The 21,904-nt window shown below is 37.0% G+C and overlaps 1 protein-coding gene across 8 annotated transcripts in view; it reads right to left on the bottom strand.

Annotated features, from left to right (window-relative positions):
- Nucleotides 1-8,001: 8,001 nt before the first annotated feature.
- TRPC1 (transient receptor potential cation channel subfamily C member 1) overlaps nt 8,002-21,904 on the bottom strand; it is a 58,369-nt gene continuing 44,466 nt past the window's right edge. For all 8 annotated transcript variants that reach the window (XM_014852048.3, XM_014852050.3, XM_014852049.3 and 5 more), the window contains 4 exons: nt 13,022-13,197; nt 11,342-11,543; nt 10,864-11,058; nt 8,002-9,897 (listed from right to left, as the gene is read on the bottom strand). In XM_014852048.3, coding sequence (XP_014707534.2) covers nt 9,670-9,897; nt 10,864-11,058; nt 11,342-11,543; nt 13,022-13,197 — 801 coding nt within the window. In that variant the 3' untranslated portion in view covers nt 8,002-9,669. The remainder of the gene's footprint in view (nt 9,898-10,863; nt 11,059-11,341; nt 11,544-13,021; nt 13,198-21,904) is intronic.

The raw sequence follows: 21,904 nt of genomic DNA, 5'->3' as shown, positions 1-21,904 counted from the left end.
CCATGCTGTGGTGGTGACCCACATATGAAATAGAGGAAGATTGGCACATCTGTTAGCCCAGGGTGAATCTCCCTAGGAAAAAAAATAGAAGAATCTTGCAGTGTTCCCAGATCTTAAGTTCTGTTATATTACTTATTTACTTGAAGGTTAACCTTTGTTAGAAGAAATTTACCTTCTTTTTTAATTTTAAAATTTTTCTTTTTTGAGGAAGATTAGCCCTGAGCTCACATCTGCTGCCAATCCTCCTCTTTTTGCTGAGGAAGACTGACCCTGAGCTACCATCCATGTCCATCTTCCTCCACTTTATAAGTGGGACGCCTACCACAGCATGGCGTGCCAAGCAGTGCCACGTCAGCACCCAGGATCTGAACTGGTGAACCCCAGGCCACTAAAGTAGAATGTGTACACTTAACCACTGCACCACCAGGGTGGCCCCAAAATTTACCTTCTGTTTTTACTTCCTGTAGGAAAGTACTGCCAGGCTCCATTATACCTTCTGGACTGTTGAAATAAAATAAACAAATGACAAAAATCTTCTTTAAAGAAAAGCCCTATAATAACACATCTGCTAATCAGGAAGCTCGAATGAGAATTAAGGAATATTAACCAGAAACTCCTTTTGCTTGAATTTGTGGACGTATTTATATAAGTGCAAACAAATTTGCAGAAAAGTAAATTCAAGTAGAAAACAAACATTTAAAGAAAAAAAAGTTTTGTCCTAAGTGTTCTAAGGCCCTTATATTGAGAGAGAGAAGGATAAAAATATTGATTAATTTAAGACTTTGATAACTTAAGTATTTACATTAAAATATCTAGGGTAACCATAAAAGAATATAGAGTTTGAAAATTTAGAACTAGCAGAGAAAAAAAAAGAAGTCAAGAAATTAAAGAAAGTGAAATAAGGGAAAATAGTACAAAATATGATGGTAGAAATACAAATATATCAATAATTTCAATATATAAAACCAGCGTAAATACTTGTGTTAAAAGTCAAATATTACCAGACTGGATTAGAAAAACAAATTCCAATTATATGCTATTTGAAAGAGACAGCTAAAACATAAGGGCACAGAAAAGTTGAGAGGAAAAGGATAGAAAAAGATAATTATACCAGGCAAATACTAACCAAAACAAAACTGATGTGAGTTTATTAATATTAGGAAAAAAACAGACTTTAAGGCATTGCTCAAGATGAAGAGGGTTACAAGGAGACATAGTTCTAAAATTTGCAACTAATATCCTTCAAAATATATAACTAAATCTGCCATAGTATAAATGGAAATTGACACGTTTATCATCACAGTGGGAGATTTTACACATTTCTCTCAGTAACTGACAGATTTAAAAGAAAAATAATAAAGATATTGAAGATTTGAACCACACAGTTAACTAAATTTACCCAATGGACATACATAGAATGGAACCGAAAACACATTTTTAATCTTATTATGGAACAATTTCAAAAATTGCCTACCTACTGCACCATGAAACAAATCCCAACAAATTTCAAAGAACTGGTATCATACAGACGTCCTTCAACAACAACCAATGATTAGAAATTAATAACAAAAAGCAAACAATAGTAAAAAAGATAAGAAAAAACCCTAATGTTGGAAATTGAGAAATATGCCTTTAAATAACTCCTAATCAAAAGGAAATTATAATGGAAAATAGAAAATATTAAAAACTGAACAAGTGGAACACAGCTTAAACAGTACTTTAAAATTTATAACCTTAAATGTTTAGATTATAAAAGAAAGGGTGAAAAATAATTTTTGACTGGTATATAGTAGGAAGTTAGTAAAAGAACACAGAATAAATTTTAAAAGGTAGGAGGAAATAAGCATAAGAGCAGAAATTGAGTAATTATCAAAGCCAAAAACTGGTTCTCTAAAATGGCTAATATCAATGACAAAACTCTGACCAAGATTAAGGAGGAAAAGAAGTAAAAATAGACAAGAAAACAATTTAGGAGTGAAAAGGGGAGCTTACTACAGATGCTACAGAATCTTAAAAGGTAATTAGAAGATATTGTGAACCGCTTTATAGCAATCAATTTGAAAACTTAGATGAAGTAAACAAATTTCTAAGGGGAGAGGGGCTTATCAACTCAGACTCAAGAAGAAATAGAATACCTAAATAGTCCTATAATCATTAAAGAAATTAAATCAGTAATTAAAAATCTTTCTTCAAATAAAACTCCAGGCCCAGGTGGTTTTACTTGGAAGGTCTGCCAAACATCTCAGGGACAAATAAATACCAATCTAACATAAACCATTCCAGAGTATCAATAAATAACAGGCAGCAATTCTTTTTATGAGGTTAAGATAATCTGAATACCAAAACTTTAGCAGTCAATAGGGTCTAGGAAAACCATAGTCTGACTTCACTTATGACCATAGGTGCAAAAGCCCTAAAAAAATATATCAGCAAACAAAACCCAGCAAACAAAAAGGGTCATGATCAAATTGGGTTTATCCCAGAAACGTATGATGATTTAACATTAGAAAATGAATGATCATACTTCATTGCATTAATAGATGTGCATTGCCAGCTAAGAGTCTTAGGTGCAATTAAACATTCAGACTCAAGAGTGCCACAGGCCTCTCTTGGTACCAATATCCTCGGAAAGACCAAAGTACAGGGACCAGAGTTTAACAGGACCATGCCGGCCTTTAATCTTCTGCGGGAGTCTGCAGCAGTTCACACAGCCATCCGGGAGCTCTTTTCTTTGGCCTCTCTAGATGATGACTCAGATGCCAGGAGACAGGATCATGTCAGGTAGCTGCAGACACTCTGGCTTAACATAGGCAAAGCTTCCAGATGCCTCATAGATGACATGCTTAATGATAAGAGTCACACACTCAGGAAAACTCAGAGCTCCACCTGCCCTCTCAGGTACTTATAGCTCAATTATAGCTCCTCCTAATCCAAAGCAATTTACCAATCAGGGTTCATATTTTGTATAAGTAGCCTTGCCTAGGAACACAGTTGACATGCTATGTTATCAGATTACCAGGTAAACTAAGCTAGAGTTAAACAAAGGTCAATTCTTAACAAAATGGGAAAAGGTTCTGTTAAGCCCTTTTCACAATAGATTAAAGGAGAAAAATCAGTTGATCTTAATAGTGCAGAAAAGCATTTGATATAACTCAACATTTATTCATGACAACATAAACCTTAAGCAAATTATGAATAGACTTCCTTAAGCTGACAAGAAAACCTGCAGCAAATCTCGTACTTTATGGCAAAATAGTGAGAGCATTTTCTTTAAGATCAGCGATAAGACCGAATGCCTGAAATCCACATTTCTATAAAAATAGTACAAGAGGGGCTAGTCAGTATAGTAAGGCAAGAAAAAGAAATAAATGATACTGGACAAGAAGAAATAAGACTATCATAATGCGAAGATAATATAATTATTCAAATAGAAAATCCAAAGTAACCTGCGGGTAAGTGATTAGAATTCACAGAGTTTCACAAGTTTGTCCCTTAGATGTATGTATGAGCTCTAACCCAAGGACAAAATATTGAATGTTATTTGATCTTTTATAATTCATCATCTTGAATTAAATATATGAGAGTCATTATTCACACACTCACAGCCTCCTTTTAACATAGGATCGATGGATATCCAAGTGTCGGAGTATGCCTCGAGAATTGGGTGTTCTGCAGAGGAGCTCTGGGGCATACGTACATGGAAATTCGTTCTGAGAAATTTTAAAGTTATTATTTAAAATCCTAACACTTACTTTGTTTTTGTAAATTGCTTCTTCCTCTTAAAAAATAAAGTCAATGATTAGATTTAAGATTTGATTAGATAGAAATTTGAAACATTATCTTTTGCTCGAAGGATGTCCGTGTGGCCTTCTGAAACCAAGATTAGGTTAGATTTCAACAGTGAGATGGCGCTTTTAAGGAAAGAAATCTATTAAGAAAATTTACAAACTTAAAGTAAGACCATATAGCTGATTAATTTATCTCACAAACAAGAAACGACAGTAACATAATGTAGTTAAGAGCCTCCAGGACGAGGGGTCTCCTTCACAGCAGGGCATTGGGAGAACTTTACTTAACTGTAAGACGAGAAAGTTAAATTGGATCCTTTCTGAGATCCCTTCTAGGCTTCTAGATCCTTGATTAACCAAATTGATCAGGATATAAAGTAACACAGAAATAAAATTAACCGGTTTCTCCATTTTCAGCCCTTCGTCCCTCCATGGCCTGGCTTGTTATGTTTTGAGACTTGTTGCCGGCACATTGGGTTCTTGTTGTTCCCCAGGATAGAAATCAAGAGAGACAAGAAACGAGAGTAGAAAGGTAAAAGTTGATTAGCTTGTGCACAGGAGAGGCACAAGGGAGCCAGTTCTGAAAGGAAAGGGGCAGGTGACAGCTTCGTTAGGAAGCGGGACTGTGGGGCTTTTATTAAGCAAAGGCTGGGGAGGAGGGCCTGGTCATGGCATGTAGAGGGGGGGTTGTGCTTGTGCTTGCACTGTTGTTCAACAGGCCACCACAGGCGTTGCATGTATCATCAGCATGCTAGCTCTCCACCCGTGGGTGTGATTTTTAGTATAGTAATGAGGCTAGGGTCACCTTCAGACAACTCCTGGGTGCTAGGGCGCATGCGTAAACCCGGGAACATCCAGAGGTTGTGGAATGTGGATCTGGGCGGCCTCTATCTGATCCTCCTAGCTTGCCATTGGTTAGGGGCCTCATGTTGTTAGGCCAGGGGCCTTGCAGAGGACCCTGTCTTGTTAGGCTGGTTCCTGTCTCCTGCTTTTCTATTTATGTCACTACCTCCCTGTCCATCCTTTCCCTTTAACTCTTGCTCATCTCGCTGGTTTCTGTTTTTGTTCTGTCATAAATTACAAGTCTTTAATAAACTAGTCATTTAGGAAAGCAGGGACCAGACATCTTAAGTTCTGTTCTCTGACCAAGATGAACCTAAAGGAGAAATTAATGCCAAAAAGCGAAGCTTTTGGATATATATTACCTGATACTAACAACAAATTGAGTTCAGGATCTCAAGTCAGTCATTATACAACCTGGGACAAATTACTTAAAATGTCAGTTTTCTCACCTATAAAATGAGCAGGTTGAAGTAGGTAACCTAAGTTTTCTTCCAATCCAATTTGATGAAACAGGTTTTAGAGCGCAGAGATGTTAGATGGGTATCTGACTGACTGGATGTCCGTCCCAGGATATTTACACAAATAGATAATGGCTAAGTGTTCATTTAACAAATTTGTGCCATTCAACAGCAACACTGTACTTAAGCTGAGGATCAGGAGGAAAATAAGAGAACTGTTTCCACTTAGTTTTTTTTAGAAAAAAGAAAACTTCTGCATTAAAACAATCCTTACAGAAAATATAGTAATTGTTTGCTATTTCCACTGAAATATAACAATGGAGAAAATGAGTTTTAAAATATTAAAATTTAAAATATTTTAAAATAACCTCACAGAATTAATTCAGTTTCTGGATGAGTTACTGAGGTGGCTGGTCTATTTTGCTCCTCAAAATTCTTTTCAAATAGCACCTGAAAATTTTAATATCCTTCAACAAGAATAATTTTGCTTAAAATTGAAGGGTGGGTTAAGTACCCTTTCTAAAGAAGAGAGAGAGAGAGAACCTCTAGATTGCTGGCAGCAGGATGAAGGAGATGGAGTCTACCTGTCGTTTATCTGATTGGCTAGAACAGGTCTTTTTTTAAACACACATTTAGCTCCCACAGAAACCTGCTGTTTGGCCTCTTGTATTCCTGTAACTTAATTTACAGCAGGAATCACGTCTCTTAAAGATAGTTATTTTTAAAGCATGTAATTAGCACATGAAATTTTCCCTCACTAATTTTGAGTTGCCTATTTGAAGTATCTATTTCAAACTGAGGGTAGGGGCAGCAGGAAAATAAAAAACAATATGAAATTATCAAATGAAACACTGTAATTGGCGATTCTTCTACGTCTCTCTTCAAGAAACACAACCTGTAATGGGGCAGTGATGCCAGAAAGCTGACAAATTAACTTACAAATGAGAAATTCAGAGCAGATATTATCTCTGGTATCAGTAATATCTTCTTAGTGTAATTCTGAATAATTAGACCCAACTAGTTTACTCCCCAGGACCTATAACCTCAGGCTATTTGGTATTTTATAAATGTATTTTCTGAGGGAAACATTAATTTCAATTTCAATGCAATTTCATTAAAAATCCCAACAAGGTTTTTTGGTAGAAATTGATAGGCAGGTTCCAAAATTTATATGAAAAAGCAAAGAAGCTAGAACAGCCAAAATACTTTTCAAAAAGTAATATAAAATTCTTCACCTTGGCCTTTGTTACTATACCTCACCCCCCTGTGTTGTGTTAGTGATGGGTTAACAACTTGCGTATTCAAGCATTGTTTTCTTTCTTTCTTTTTTGCTGAGGAAGATTTGCCCTGAGCTAACATCTGTTGCCGATCTTCCTCTTTTTTCGCTTGAGGAAGATTAGCCCTGAGCCAACATCTGCACCAATCTTCCTCCATTTGGTACGTGGGTTGCTGCCACAGCATGGCTGATGAGTGTTCTAGGTCCACACCTGGGATCTGAACTTGCAAACTTGGGCCACCAAAGTGGCACACACCGAACCCAACCACTACACCATGGTACTGGCCCCTCAAGCACTGTTTTCTTTTGGAGCGATAATGAATTATAACATTCCACTGTTATTTCATTTCTTTATTTTAGTATGTTGTAGCATTATGTATTTTGGAAGCATAATTTCCAGACATTGAAATTCACCCTTTTTAAGTGTACAGTTTGATGAGTTGTGCAATCAATCTTCTCCCCCCACCAGACCCTGGTAACTATTGATCTGTTTCAGTTTCTATAGCTTTGTCTTTTTTAGAATGTCATATAAATGGACTCATCCAGTATGTAGTCTTTTGTGATGAGTTTCCTCACATAGCATAATACTTTTAATATTTATCTTATTGCACATATCAGTAGTTTGTTTCTGTGGCAATTTGGCTAGGCTGGATTATGCTTCCCAGAATTCTGCTCCTTGTATGCTTCCAGTTAGGGTGGGCCACAAGATACATTTTAGTGTGAAATTTGGAGGGCAGAGGTGAAGTCACAGCCTTTATTTATTTTTTTATGCAGGCACTTTTGTAGCTCCCACACGTGTTAACTTACCTGCTGGTCCACTTGTCAGCATGGGGCAGCAGTCTGGCCCACAATTGTTCCACCTTTCCTTGGGTCCTCCTTCAGCTTCTCTGAGTCCTGGGCCAAGTGCATGTTTAGCAACCTGGCCAAGGGCGACTCTTCCCACAGAATACTCACATCAAGGTTAGGGACAGCGAGAAGTGACATGTCTTCGTGGTTCCAGCTTGTGCTTGTTTCTTCCACTTATGTTTACATCTATCTTCCCTTACCAACTGCCTACCTTGTGAACTCCACGCTCCAGCATTGGATGCAAAGACAACAGCATCACAGACCCTCCTCATTAACTCCAATTGTGTAACATTGAATCCCCGCAAATGAATCACTACACAGACACACGTGTGGGCTGCAAGTATCCTGGGAGTCCTGCTGCTCTGAACTCTGACTGATAACAAGTCCTTTTCATTGCTGAGTAGATTTCCATTGTATAGATGTACAATTTGTTTATCCACTCACCAGGTGATGAGCATTTGCTTGTTTTCAGTTTGGGATCATAAATAAAGCTGCTATATACGTTACATACAGGTCTTTGTGTGGACATACTATTTCAAAACATGGTACTTATACATATAAGAAGAAATAGCTAGTAAGTTAAAGGTGATTGCCACTAAAGAGAGGAAGGCTACAGAGGAGTCTGATGTGGCTGTTTTGCATTTTAGGCCTTTCTTACCATGATTTGAAAAAAAAAAAAAAACCACCACTGAATTGTACACTTTAAAAGAGTGCATTTTATGATATAGGAATTATATCTCACTTTAAAAAAGTATAGAGGTATATGACAATACAATGGACAGACTCTCACTTTTTAATCTAATATCGTTTTATTCATCTTTTTCTTACAATATGCTGTCATTCAAAATATACCTCATAAATAACTCATGCATACAGTAGGCACTCTATAAATATTTTGATGTCATAATTAGGTATTTTTTAGAATGACTAAAAATCCTGATGTAAAATCCCAATTGGGAAGTGCAGAATCCCATTGTAGACAAAATATATAACTTTACAATAAACATTTTTATAAGAATTTTCCCCAAAGAGGGAACACTTACAACTTGGAAATTAAAAAGTAAAAAGCAAAAAGCAACCTGAAACACAGTAGAGCATACGAGCCCTGGACCGGAGGTGCTCACAGACCACGGGCTGCCCGCACCCTGCGGCCGTCAGACATCCGACGTTCAGTCAGGAAGGTAACCACACCCCCAGAAGCTCTTAACTGCTAGCGCTACAGAATATATAAGCAACGGCCTGTGACAATTCTTAACCACATCCCTCACGTGAACACAGGAAAAAAATTCAAATACATATTTTATTCCCCAATTAAAACAATCAATGTTTTTCATCTTAAGCAGCAAGAATGATCCACAAATAACCATGAAGTCACTTTTATAGAAGCTACGTAAAATTCTGTGGAAAACACTTTGGGAGAGAAGTTCAAGAACCATAGTCTAAACATAAAACAAATCCTTGCATTAAAGGGTCTTCCAATGTTTACAAAACCAAAACAGGCTACAACCACACATGATAAAGAAGTATTTCCTAAATCCTTATTTTGGGTTAGCTTTGTAACTATGAATATTCACTCCAACTTGAAAAAAAATTATAGCACTATTATGATAAGAAAAAATAAAAGCTACCAAATGCCTAAGCTTTGAAAAGCACCTGTGCAAACCCATAGACAGAATCAAGTACTCCATGGCTGCAAAACGAAAAGTCTGCCAACTCTATCTTTCAAAAACTATATAATTCTATAAAAACTTAAATACACGGACTATATCAATACATGGAAATGTATATATAAAATACTATTAAGTGAAAAAAGCAAAATTAAAAATATAAAGTGATTACAACCATGTAAAAGTAAATATATTACAATAACAAAAACTGAAGTGAATTTAAATTTATGGAGACATAAATAGATTCAAATATTCATTCCCTGTTACTTAAGATTATAACAAAAGAAAAAAGAAAAAATAGACTATTATTTTAGATGAAACCATACTCCTAAACAATAAATACTGAAATGTATGTGAACTCCTAAAACAGAGATTTTTAAAAACCATGACTTCTATATTTCAAGTGTATCCTATGGATGGAGATCAGCCCACATTTGCTGATCTTCATGTTCCAAAACTTCCTGGCAAGGTGTACAATTACAACTGCCCTCCCTAAGGATAAAAAGAAAAAACGTTAAAGCACTGTGCAAATAAGAAAACAAGCAGCATGCTAACAAAATCTATCTAACCTGTTTTGCTCCTGCAAAAAGCCACCCACAGAGGGTTTTAAAAAACTAATTCCATATTACATATTTTACATAACATATATTTATGCTAAAAATATTTTAAAGAATGGCTTTTACACAATTCTTGATTTCAATATATACCTTATTAATGTAATTGCATGTTATGCAAATGCAGTCTTTCAGATTTATTATTGAAAATTATTCTCTACATAATTTAGAAAATGGTTAATTTCTTGGATAAAACATAGCATATTTAGAAGTCCGAAAGCCAAGTAAATCCCTTATTTCATTTCGGAATTTTGACAGATCCTGGCGTAGTTCGTTCAGATTTTCCACAGTTGCCTGGTCTGTACTTTGCATCTTCTGTCTCATGGAAGTCAGGTAACGGTGCACCAAGCAGCACATCACTTTTTGGTAGTTTTCATCTCTCTTTTGTTTCAAATTTCTCCATTCCTTCAAAACAAACAATAACATGATACTAACAATGTGCATAAACAATGCTTAAACAAGGTAGATTTTTAAAAAATATTCAGATACAAACACATATCTCTTAATGCTTTATTAGAGTATATTTTTGCCACTATGCGTTACAAAATAGTATCCAACACTTGTTTAAAACAAATCTAGCCTGCACATTTGTTTTACTCATTCACCTGTGTGCTTACATTGATGTAAAAATAGTCCTAGGAGTCCTCCGTTTACAGGTGGGATCAGCAAACGAGGACCCATAGGCCAAGTATGGCCCACTTCCTGTTTTCACGGCCTGTCAGCTAAGAACGTTTTTTACAGATGAACATTTGTAATTAATTTGACGACAGGGAACACTAATCTTGAACCCCAATTAAACAAAATGTTATTCCCCCGCCAAATGGAATTCCATTCTTTTAATTCATAGACCTGTAATACAAAAAAATTATTATTCAATTATTATTACATTTTTAATTTCATCAATAAAAGCTTTGTGGAAATTTTATGTTCTTTCTTGTTCTATTTCTTTTCACATAGTATCTTTGATTTTGTCTCAGCCTGCAAAGTCTAAAATATTTACTATCTGGCCCTTTACAGAAAAAGGTTTATAGCAACATGTATTGAATTATTTATGTATTGAATAACTTTCAAGAAGAACCAGAAAAATGAGGTGACTCTAGTAGTCAATCTTTATACCAACAGAATATTCTAAATATTTTCCACGTGTTAAAACTGTGAGATGAGATTCATGAAAAAATAGCAGCTTTACCTCTCGTTCTCAATAAATACTTATTGCATCCTTACTTTACGTTAGATACTATGCCATGCATTAAGGATACAGGAGTGAAAAAAATCAGTCCCAGGCCTTAAGGAACCTGCAAATTTATGCTTTAGGGAACATCTGAGATGAGGAATTGTTAAAACTTCCCTGTTGTGACCGTAATTTCTTACCTTTAAACTGTTCTGCCGTTTAACTTTGCCTTTTGATGTATGAGAGCAAATCCATTTACTGAGGCTACTAATCAGATAGCAGATGGTCTTTGGTGAAGGAATGATGTTGAAAGGCGGGGGTAAGGTACACTTGTCATCAAAGTAGCTAAGCCACAGCTTTGCTCGAGCAAATTTCCATTCTTTGTCTTCATGATTCTGCAGGAGGGGAATCAAAAAGCAGTCCAGGATATGAATACACACGCACAGACACACACATATGGGGCAGGGAGAGTTTTAAACTGTCTAGATGTTCCCACACTTTGTAGGTAAAAATTTGGTTCAAGATTTGCTGTTAATATATATTACTTACACTAAAAAGTCTATATTGAATTTTAGAATGATACTAATTCTTAATTATAATCTTTGGTTGCCCTTTCTACTGCATACACTTGGTATGAGCTGAAGAGAATATAAAGTTTTCAGAAGAATGAACACTTACTGCAATCAACTGAAAGCTTTTATGAAGCATTGCCACCAGCAGCTTGGTGAGCACAATCACGACCACGACATTGTATGTCCCAACAATGACAGCTCCCACAAACGACTGCAGCTCTTCTCCATAGCTAAATCTTGTGACAAAGATCGCCACATGTGCTAAGGAGAAAATGTACCAGAACAAAGCAAAGCAGGTGCCAATGAACCTGTAAAGACAATTACATTTCTGTTTAAAAGGAAATTAAAGAACTCTATTAGGAAAAATGAAGAATTCATCTATATCAACATTATGTAAAGAAAACACTGATAATCCAAGAATAATACTTTATAAATGAGATTGAACCCAACAGTACAGACATGTCTTACTTTAAACAAAGAAATAGACTCAAAAGGAAGATAAATTATTCCTGTTTAACCTCTTACTGCCTTTCTGTCTGTTCTCAACACAGCAGCCACTGTGATCCTGTTAGTATCTGATTAGATTTTGCCACTCCTCTGCTCAAAAACCAAATGCTCTCAATCCCAGTAGCCCAAAGCCCTTACAAGGGCCAATAAGGTCCTACGTGTTCCCCCTCACCTTTCTGACCTCATCTCCTACAACTCTCCTTGGATTCACTACCTTCCATCCACTCCGGCCTCCTGGTTTTCCCTTGAACATGCCAGTCATACGCCCACCTCAGGGCATTTGCCTGTGCCAGTCCCTCTATCTGCCAGTGCTCTTCCGCCAGATATCTTCTTCATGGCTGGATCCTTTACCAGCTTTATAACTTTCCTGGAACGTCACCTCCTGTGGGGCCTTCTTGAGCCTCCTATCTAAAACTTCACCCTCGCACATCTATCTTCCCCAGCCCAAGCTTTATTTGTCTCTTTAGCCCTGCTCACTGTGAAATGTACTACATATTTTATTTCTCTTTTTATTGCCTGAATCACCTCACTGGAATCTAAGCTCCATGAGCTAGTTTTGTTTACTGATACTTCATTCACTCAGCACACTTTGAACAGTGTCTGCTATATAGAAGGTGTCAGATGAATATTTATTATTCATTTAATCTTATTCCCTAAATAAGATGACATGCAAGTAACTAAAAATAGTTGGTAGAATAATAGGAAGACAGCAAACATGTAATTCCATGCCCCTTCTCCCTTATTTTATTTAACAATGAGGGGAGGTATTTTGTCTGCCTCACAACTGGTTGTTCAATTCCTTATGATAGAGTAAATAAGCGAAAAAAACTATCCCTGAAGCTCTAAAGATTCTCATTTCTAATGACCTCCTAAGAAACATTAAAAATGTGAGAGCGTTTTGGCTGTAACAATGACTAGAATTGCTACTGACATTTAACACTTGAGCAGCAGAGATGCTGAACATATTGCAATACAGGACCGACAAAGACCGTCCTGCCTTAAAATATTAACACGCACCAAATGCCGAGAGATCCTCTGTTACGACAGACTTCAGTGAGAGAGACGACGTAATAATCTGGGCCTACTATTTATTTAAAATTCTATATGTAAAGTCGACTGTTAACTGATTCATGAAAAATAAGTATTTATTACAGGTTGTGAACATTAAAAAGGAATTTCTTGAAGAAAATTTGAAGTTCCATTTCTGTAGGTACTAATTCATGCATAACATGACAGAAAGAGAGCAATATATTTACTAAAAATTTAAAAAGACACTCACGAATGGAAGGTGTCATTGCTTTGCTGTTCACAGAAGATGCCCACACAGTCCTTCTGCTCCTTCGGAGTATAGCCTTTATCATACAGCTGTGTCAGTCCAATTGTGAAGGAAAACAAGACAAGGAGGAACATCCCAAGAAATTTTCCGAAATCTTGTAACATCTGTCCCATCGATATCTGCGGAATATATTACATAAGTGTTCATCAAAATTATCAGGAAAACAAAATGTAAACTATTAAATGACCAGGCTAAAAGGAAGACAAACGCACGACCCACAGGCTACTCCTTCTTGTTCCAGCTGGGTGAGATACTTCAGCACTTTCAAAACATCAAGAATTCAGCTGCCTAACAAAAAGCCATTCTAGTCATGCTCACAGTGGAGCGTCGCGTGGTGCACTCCTTGAATCTGGACCCAGTCTGCAGAAGACAAGTGCTGCTCTGAAGGTAGAGGCAGAGACATGGAGGTTTAAGAAAAGCCTAATTTGCAAGGGATAAAAGGAAAATTCCTTGCTCACACCTAAAGGGAGATAAATGCTTATTATTTACATAGCTTCTTAAATTTTACAAATATAAAATCATTATAACATAAAGTATCATTTGACTTTTGCAACGAATTCTTAAAGGACAGCCTTTCCTCCTCCAGGACTGCCCTAATCTCTTCTGCCAGGGTGATCAATTTTCTTTCATCTTGGGTCCGTTATAAGAAAATACGTGTGCAAGCCAAATGAGAGAGTCGAGTGTTAATATAAGTATCTTTAGTAATTTAGACATGTGTAGTGCATCCGGGAGCTTTATTCAAGGCTAATTTCATTCTCCTTCAATACCCCTTCAAAATCTGGGGAATAGGTACTTTTCATAAATTCTTGGTGTTTAAATCGGCATACAAATTTGGAGAACAATTTGACATTTGTCCAACTGTCTTTTGACTCAGCAATTCTATCCCTTGGACTTTAGCCAATAAACAGGAAGCGCATAAAGATGTTTATACAAAGATTTTCACTGCAGAGTTGCTACAGGTAGCGAGAAACTTAGAACACCCTACATGTTATTGTTAAAAGGAACGCAGTACATCTGTGTGTGCCGGCTTAGAGAGATGTCTGTAAAATAGTCAGTCAAAAAGCGGGCATAGGCCAGTATTACCACAGCTCCCACTTCTGTTCTTTTTAAAGATAGATCATACATATTTTTTCACATAGATATGGTTTAATAGACACAGAAAACTTCTGGAAATTTACACAAGAAACTGTTAACAATGCTTATCTATGGGAGGTAGGACCAGAGATGTAGAAGGCAGATTTTCTCACTTTATATCCCTTTGATTTTTCTTTACTATATGCATGTATTACTTTTAAGATACAAAAGTTAGTGTTTAACAATAATCCACCCTCAAATTTAACCAGGTCAAATTTATACAATTAGTTAAACCCAGCTTCAAATAAAACTCCGAACTGCTTCAAGCCTGCCAACATAACATACGCCAGTCACCAATGATACAAAAGGGTAGCAGCAGGCAAGTGGCCAAGCCCCTCTAGCCCACTAAAGTGAGCCAGTTAATGAAGCAGAGAAGGTGTGCTAAAATTTGTAGGCACACCACAAGCTAGTAACTCAGGCTCTCAACAAGAGGTCCAATGTGCCTGATTTTGGCACATTTGACTAGGCCATGTGGTACTTTTCAAAGTCTTATGCTTCCCTCACTTGGTCCCCTTGTAAAATTCTGACGGAAGAAACAGGGACCTTTTAGAATCAGAAAGCTCAAAAAGTGTGAGAAAGATAAGAAATACATTTCCCTCTTAATCAATGATAGCTTTATTGGGTCACTTTGGAAAAGAAATCCTTTCTCCAGACTGTAAGAGCTTAGAATGAAGTCCTACTATATTAGTAGAGAACTTATGAGAGTAAGAATATAGTAACTGCTTTAGATAACTACAGAAAAGACTGCCTTTGAAGAAAGTTTAGACACTGTAAGCTTGTAGGTGAGTAGGGTTTTCTAAGAGTGACCATGTATGATATTGTAATATTAATTTAAAAAATTTAGTCCAAAAGTAGAAGCCTTAATTTAACATTACTAAGTTTTAAAAAGTAAGTGTAATTCCCAAAGAAGATATATGGATGGCCAATAGACACATGAAAAGATGCTCATCATCACTAATCATCAGGGAAATGCAAATCAAAACTACACTAAGATATCACCTTACACCTGTTAGAATGGCAAAAATATCCAAAACAAAAACTGACAAATGTTGGAGAGTTTGCAGAGAAAAAGGAACCCTCATACACTGTTGGTGGGAATGCAAACTGCTGCAGCCACTATGGAAAACAGTATGGAGATTTCTCAAAAAATTAAAAATAGAAATACCTTATGATGCAGCCATCCCACTACTGGGTATCTATCCAAAGAACTTGAAATCAGCAATTCCAAAAGTCCCATGCACCCCTATGTTCATTGCAGCATTATTTACAATAGCCAAGACATGGAAGCAACCTAAGTGCCCATCAACTGATGAATGGATAAAGAAGGTGTGGTGTGTGTGTATATATATATATATATATATATACACACACATATACACAATGGAATACTACTCAGCCATAAAAAATGATAAAATCGTCCCATTCACAACATGGATGGACCTTGAGGGTATTATGTTAAGCAAAATAAGCCAGACAGAGAACGACGAACTCTGTATGACTCCTCTCATAGGTGGAAGTTAAACATATAACCAAAGAGAACTGATTGGTGGTTACCAGGGGATGGGGGTAGGGCACAAAGGGTGAAGTGGTGCACCCAGAACAGAACTAACAATAATGTATAACTGAAATCTCACAAGGTTGTAAACTATCATAATCTTAATAAAAAGTTAAAAAAAAAGGTAAGTGTAATTCAATTTCAATATCAAGGTGAGCAATATTTAATGAGACTACCACAAACTTCATGACTTGTTTTTTAAAAGCATGATATTAGTTCTTTACAAGATGGAAGAATAAAAAGTTGCTACAGTGGCCATCACTGAAGTGAGCACTGGCTTGAGGAGTACACCAAGAAAGCATTCACATGAAAGGCAAACATTAAAAATGGTACATTTATCTTAGACTGAGAAAGACTATAAAGCTTTTTATTTGTAAAAGTAATAATCATGCTTTCTTAAATATTTATTATTTAAGACAACTTAGCAGTTTTATTTGAGAAATATGAGAATTAAGAAATGAAGAGAAAAGTAATTAAAATGGCAATAGTAAAATTTACATAGGAGTTAATATTAGTACACACTGAGAAAATATATATATCTTTCCTACTAATTAGAAAAACGGAAATTAAAGCAAACTAAGTTAGTATATTTTAAAAAGATAGCACCAAATGCTATGAACGTGATGAAAAAGTACTGTTATACTGCTTGTGTGTAACAATTAACACAGCCTTTGTAAAGAAACAGAAGTACTGACACACTCTCTGGGCATATCTTTTGATATGTTAATACTACTGGAGACTTATACTTAGGAAATAATTTGACAGAGGCAAAACCTCTCACACACAGAGTACTATTTAGAACAGCAAAAACATCCTAAGTGCCTGACAGTGGAAAGGTTGATATGATTAGGGTTCATATCAACTGTTAAATTATAAAAATTGTTGACATGGGGCTGGCCCAGTGGCACAGCAGTTAAGTGCGCACATTCCACTTTGGCAGCCCTGGGTTCACCAGTTCGGATCCCAGGTGCGGACATGGCACTGCTTGTCAAGCCATGCTGTGGCAGGCATCCCACATATTAAGTAGAGGAAGATGGGCATGGACGTTAGCTCAGGGCCAATCTTCCTCAGCAAAAAAGAGGAGAATTGGCGGCAGATGTTAGCTCAGGGCTAATCTTCCTCAAAATAAAATAAAATAAAATAAATTAATAATAAAAAAATAAAAATTGTTGACAAAAGAAAGCAATAATAATGGCAACTTGTAATCATTCTCCATCCAAAACTTTCCACGGAAGAAGCCATAACTGTCTGTCTAAAAGTTTTATCTAATCAAGCCATTTATGCTCAAAACCTCCTTGGCACACGTGATAATATTCATATTTCTGGCACAGAGACCTCCAGTGTTCAGCCCAGTGTCTTCTTCGGCCTCTTCTCCCCAACTGCAACCCATGGTTCAAGTACACAGGACACCCTGTCTTCTCCAAGCGCGCCATGCTCTCATGACGCCATGTTTCTGCACATGTTACTCTCCCTCTGTTCTTTGAGGCAAGCTTCTCACCCCTTCAAGGCCCAGATCAAACGTCACCTCCTCTAAGAAGCTTTGCTGACTCTCTCTAGGCACCCCCTCAGTCAGGCTCCCAAAGTACTGTGTATGTAACCTCTAAAATAGTATTTGTCACTTTGTACTACCATTTCTGTTTGTTTCCTCTAGCAGTCTTGAAGGGCAGGCCCAATATCGGCAAACTCCAGAGCCCGGGATATTAATTAAAATGCTGAATATATAACTACTTTTTATATGCCTTTTATCTAACTCTTTACCATTTTGCAAGAGCTATCACATATTTTCATTTACCCTGCAAGGGAGGGAAGGCTAGTATTACCTCTATTCTTCCAAGTGACAAACTGAAGCTCACATTTAATGAATTGCTCAGATCAACAGAACTAATAGATGGCAGAGGTGGAACTGAATTCTTGCATTTAACTCCTTGCAAGCCCTTTTAAAAACGTCACTTTGTGGTTTTTATCTTAGTTCTCCCATTAAACATTTGGGGCTGGGTACAAGTATGATGGATTTAGTTCTCACGTAACAGTTCCTTTACACAGCAGGGCTTGTAGAATTAATATATGAATAAATATCCAAAAAAATGTAATTGTTAACTAACATTTTACAGCAAGTCTTATTTCTAACACTGTGTGAGCTGGGTCTTAGCTCCCTGACCCATAAATGGGCCGGCCAAATGCTACGTCAGACTCACTCAGCTACGTGCTATTAAAAACCTACCAGACTTGACCCCAATCTACTTAATGAGTCTCTAAGGCCAGGACTTGAGTCTGCAGGTTTAACGTGCTCCCAGAGGATTCTGCAGCTGCTCCAGGGCGGGAACCCCTATACTACATGACCTCTAAGTTTCCCTCCAGCTCTACCATTCTATGCTTCTTAACAGAAAAATATCTAGCCCCAGGATACTCCAAAGTGCAAAGCACTGAATCGCACTTCACCCACTACAAACGACAACAACATGCCATTTACGTTATACAGGCCATGAAATTAAATCTGATAATTATCTAGTACCACCGAATAATTCACTAGGAATAAAGTATGCACTCATGTGTCAGACATTACATTAACTTTCCAAGTTTTCTTGTATTATTTTTCAGGTCTGCCATGGTTAACTCCACTAACTTTATATAAAGAGAATGGATCCAAATGGATTCATGTGAAGCCTGGGAGGTGTCAGGTACTCTGCTATGCATCTTACACACGCAGACCCATTTAATCCTCACAACAGACCCAGAACCTGAGACGCACAGAGATAAAGTGACAGTAAATCATGGAGCAACATTTTGAACCAAGCTCTGTGGTTCTGTCTTGTCATTTCTGTCTAATCACCCAACTACCAGTGTTAAAGGTTAATTCATTTCAAACACGTGCACAAACCAGAAGAATTTTTAAAATCTGTAGATTATTAAAGCCTGCCCATAGAAGAAGTACTGTACAATAAAAGTTAATCATATTACTCTGTACTATAGAAAACACTGAGAGGCCAGTTAGCACAGTGGTTAAGGCCATTAGCTAGGGAGCCAAACCACCTGGGTTGGAATTTCCGCTCTGCTACTTACCAGCTGTATGACCGTGTGCAAGTTATTTAATGTCTTTATGCCTCAGTTTCCTCCTCTGCAAAATGGAAATAAAAGTCTGCCTCTTAGAATGGTTGTGAGGATTAAATGAGGTCATAAATGTAAATAAAGATCTTTGAACAGTAGCTGGCACACAGAAAGGATTCAAACGTCCACTGTTGTTATTACTATTACCACCACTATTTATAGATTTGATTGTCACGTTTGTTTTTGTTAAAATATATAACATTACTGATTTATGCCCAACCACGACTCTGATATCTGCTGAGGTGGGTCAGCTGGCATCCTTCACAAAAGGAGGAAAGCTAATTTCAAAGATTAGGTGGGCCTCTGGAGTCAGACAGACTCAGTTCAACCCTTGTATCTACCACTGACTAGTTCTGTGAACTACTTAGCCTCTCTAAGCCTTAGATGATTCCCCGTTTGTAAAACGGGAATAAAAACATAACACAGGTTGTAATGAGGATTAAAGTGGGAAAGCATGGTGCCTGGCCCACACAAAATGCTCAACAAATGTTAGTTGCTGTTATTATTTTGAATAAGCAGCTAACGCAACAGCTAAGATACAGCCCTATTTCTCCACCAGCTTTTTTCTTTTCTCACACCAATCAGCATTTGTCTCTACCCAACCTCATTCTAACCAGTTTTCCAATTCAATTCAACAAACATTCATTAAGTAACTACTACGGTAAGGCCGTGAGTAAGGTGCAGATGAGAAAAGGAAGATATATTCCCCATGCTCAGGAACTTTTTAATTCAGTAGAAACAACATAATTTACAATTTGAGACAAACTAAATTTGTCTTATAATTAAGACAAGCTACAGAGGCCCAAAGGATTAATTCTATTGGATGAGGATAGTCTTTCACACAGGAGTAGGGGAGTAGGAATAGATTTTCCAGTGGAAGGGACACTAAAGCTGGCATGTTCCCTCTCCCTCAACCCAACCTCCTTTCTACTCATCTTTCAAGGCTTGATTCCAGAGTCCTCTCTTCTGAGAAGTCTTCCGTGATGCCTTCGACTGAAGTGAGCGCCCTTCCTCTGAGCTCTTTATTGAAGCATCTACCTCTCTAAATGTTGTCATTAGCTTGTTTTGTAACCCTCAGTGAACTATGAGCTCTTTAAAAAGAGACTGCAGTGTATTGATGCATTCCCAGTGTCTAGTACCTACCAGGCACTCAATAAATGTCTGTTGAATGAACAAGTAAAGTTTCAACAAGCAGAGGATATGGCTGGGACATTCTAAACAGAGTAATAACATTAACAATGACACGGAAGTGGAAAAGCACAGGACGTGTGTGAGAGTAGTGACTGGTCTCGTGCCCAATGGAGAAGAAGGGTTTCAGAAACAGACAAGGAGATGAGTATAGCGAGCAATGGCTAGATAACGAGTAGGGTCAGATTGTAGAAGGCCACCTTCCAAAGTTTACCATCAACATAAGTCACAAATTTAATAAATACAATCATAAAAATGTCAAGTAAGGATAAGAGATGCAATCACTGATGAATATGGGATCATTTTCTGTGTTCTCCTATAGGGTAAGCCTATGACCTTGATTTGTCTGGTACAGTCCCAGTTTATACTTGCTGTCCCAACTTCATAGCCTCCTTTTCATTCCCCAAAACGTCTCCATTTGGATGGTAAAATATGGTCACTCTAACCAAGGGAGCGATCTGTACCTCTACTACAGGTAATATAACCAGTTAAAACAAAAGTCTGTCAGCTTCTAAATCTGCAAAGATGTGGAAGGAAAAATTGTTAATAGATAGAGACAAATTTAACAAACAAGCACAGTAATGACACAAAAACATTACTTGACATAGCAGGTTATGTAAAAAACAGGAAAAAAGTTGCAGTTTTGCTAATGTAGTTAACTTAGGGTCAATTTTCTTTTTGCACTTCCTTTAGTTTTATATTCATAACTGGATCACTATTTACTTAAGATGAACAAAACGAAAAAAATGTATCATAAATTTTCTGCATAAAATTATTCTAGAATACTTTGGCACTAGTATGCAATACAAATCTGTCATGTTAATAAGACTACACTGGAAAACAAATGTCTTTATTGAAAAAACTTAAGTAAAAGCCTGAAAATACGACTCTACAGATTCCTATTCAATCTCTACTTTTCACCCTTTTCCTGACTAACCAGACCTTGATTTCTTGGGGGGTAATATGCTCAATTAAAAGTACTCATCTCCTCTGACTTTCTTGTAGCTATAAATAGGCATGTGACCAAATTCTGCCAATGAGTCATAAGTGGAGGTATCTAGCAGGCCTCTAGGGAAAATGATTGTTCTCTTGATAAAAAAGAGAAAGAAGCTGGCCCATGCTTTCCGCCTTTCGCCCTCTGCCTTTCCCCCTCTTCCTGCTGAACGTAGACTTGACGTAATGGCTTGGAGCAGGGAGCTTGCAACCATGAAAAGCAATCACGCTCTAAGGTGGGCAGACGACCTTCTGTCTGAGATTTGCTCTGTAACACCATATTAATTCTATGGTACTTCCAAATCCTTCAGTTCTGAGACTAGCCTATATCAGACAATCACACACAGATGACCAATGGTTGCATGGGATGAGGGTGGGGGAATACTAAATGCAAAAAGGCACCAAGGGACTTTTTGGGGTGATGCAAACGTCCTATATCTTGATTATGGTGGTGATTAACCAGGTTTACATATTTGCAAAACTCAAACTCTACAGTTAAGACGGGTGCATTTTATTGTATGCAAATTACATCTTAATAAAGATAATTTAAAAAAATCATTTATTGGATTAGATAATAATTAAACATATATTACGATTAACCTGCAGACCTTTTAAAAATAGGAACACAATAAATACTTGCTGGCTTGACTTAAATTATTTGTTAGTTCTATGGCTATTAGAACATTATAAATTATCCTGCTGGAGGAGAAAAACATGCACAACAGCTGAAATGACCAACACCCACTTATGCCATATTTGTATACACATCTATAGTTCTTTTGGGAAGAGATTAAATCAGGAAGACATGACTCAACAGTTCTAAGAAAAACAAACAGATGATTCACTAAGAA

The sequence above is a fragment of the Equus asinus genome, chromosome 21 (assembly GCF_041296235.1).
Source record: "Equus asinus isolate D_3611 breed Donkey chromosome 21, EquAss-T2T_v2, whole genome shotgun sequence".
Classification (NCBI taxonomy): Eukaryota; Metazoa; Chordata; class Mammalia; order Perissodactyla; family Equidae; genus Equus; species Equus asinus.
Note: the sequence above shows the minus strand (reverse complement) of the source record. Positions and strands in the feature narration are given on the sequence as shown.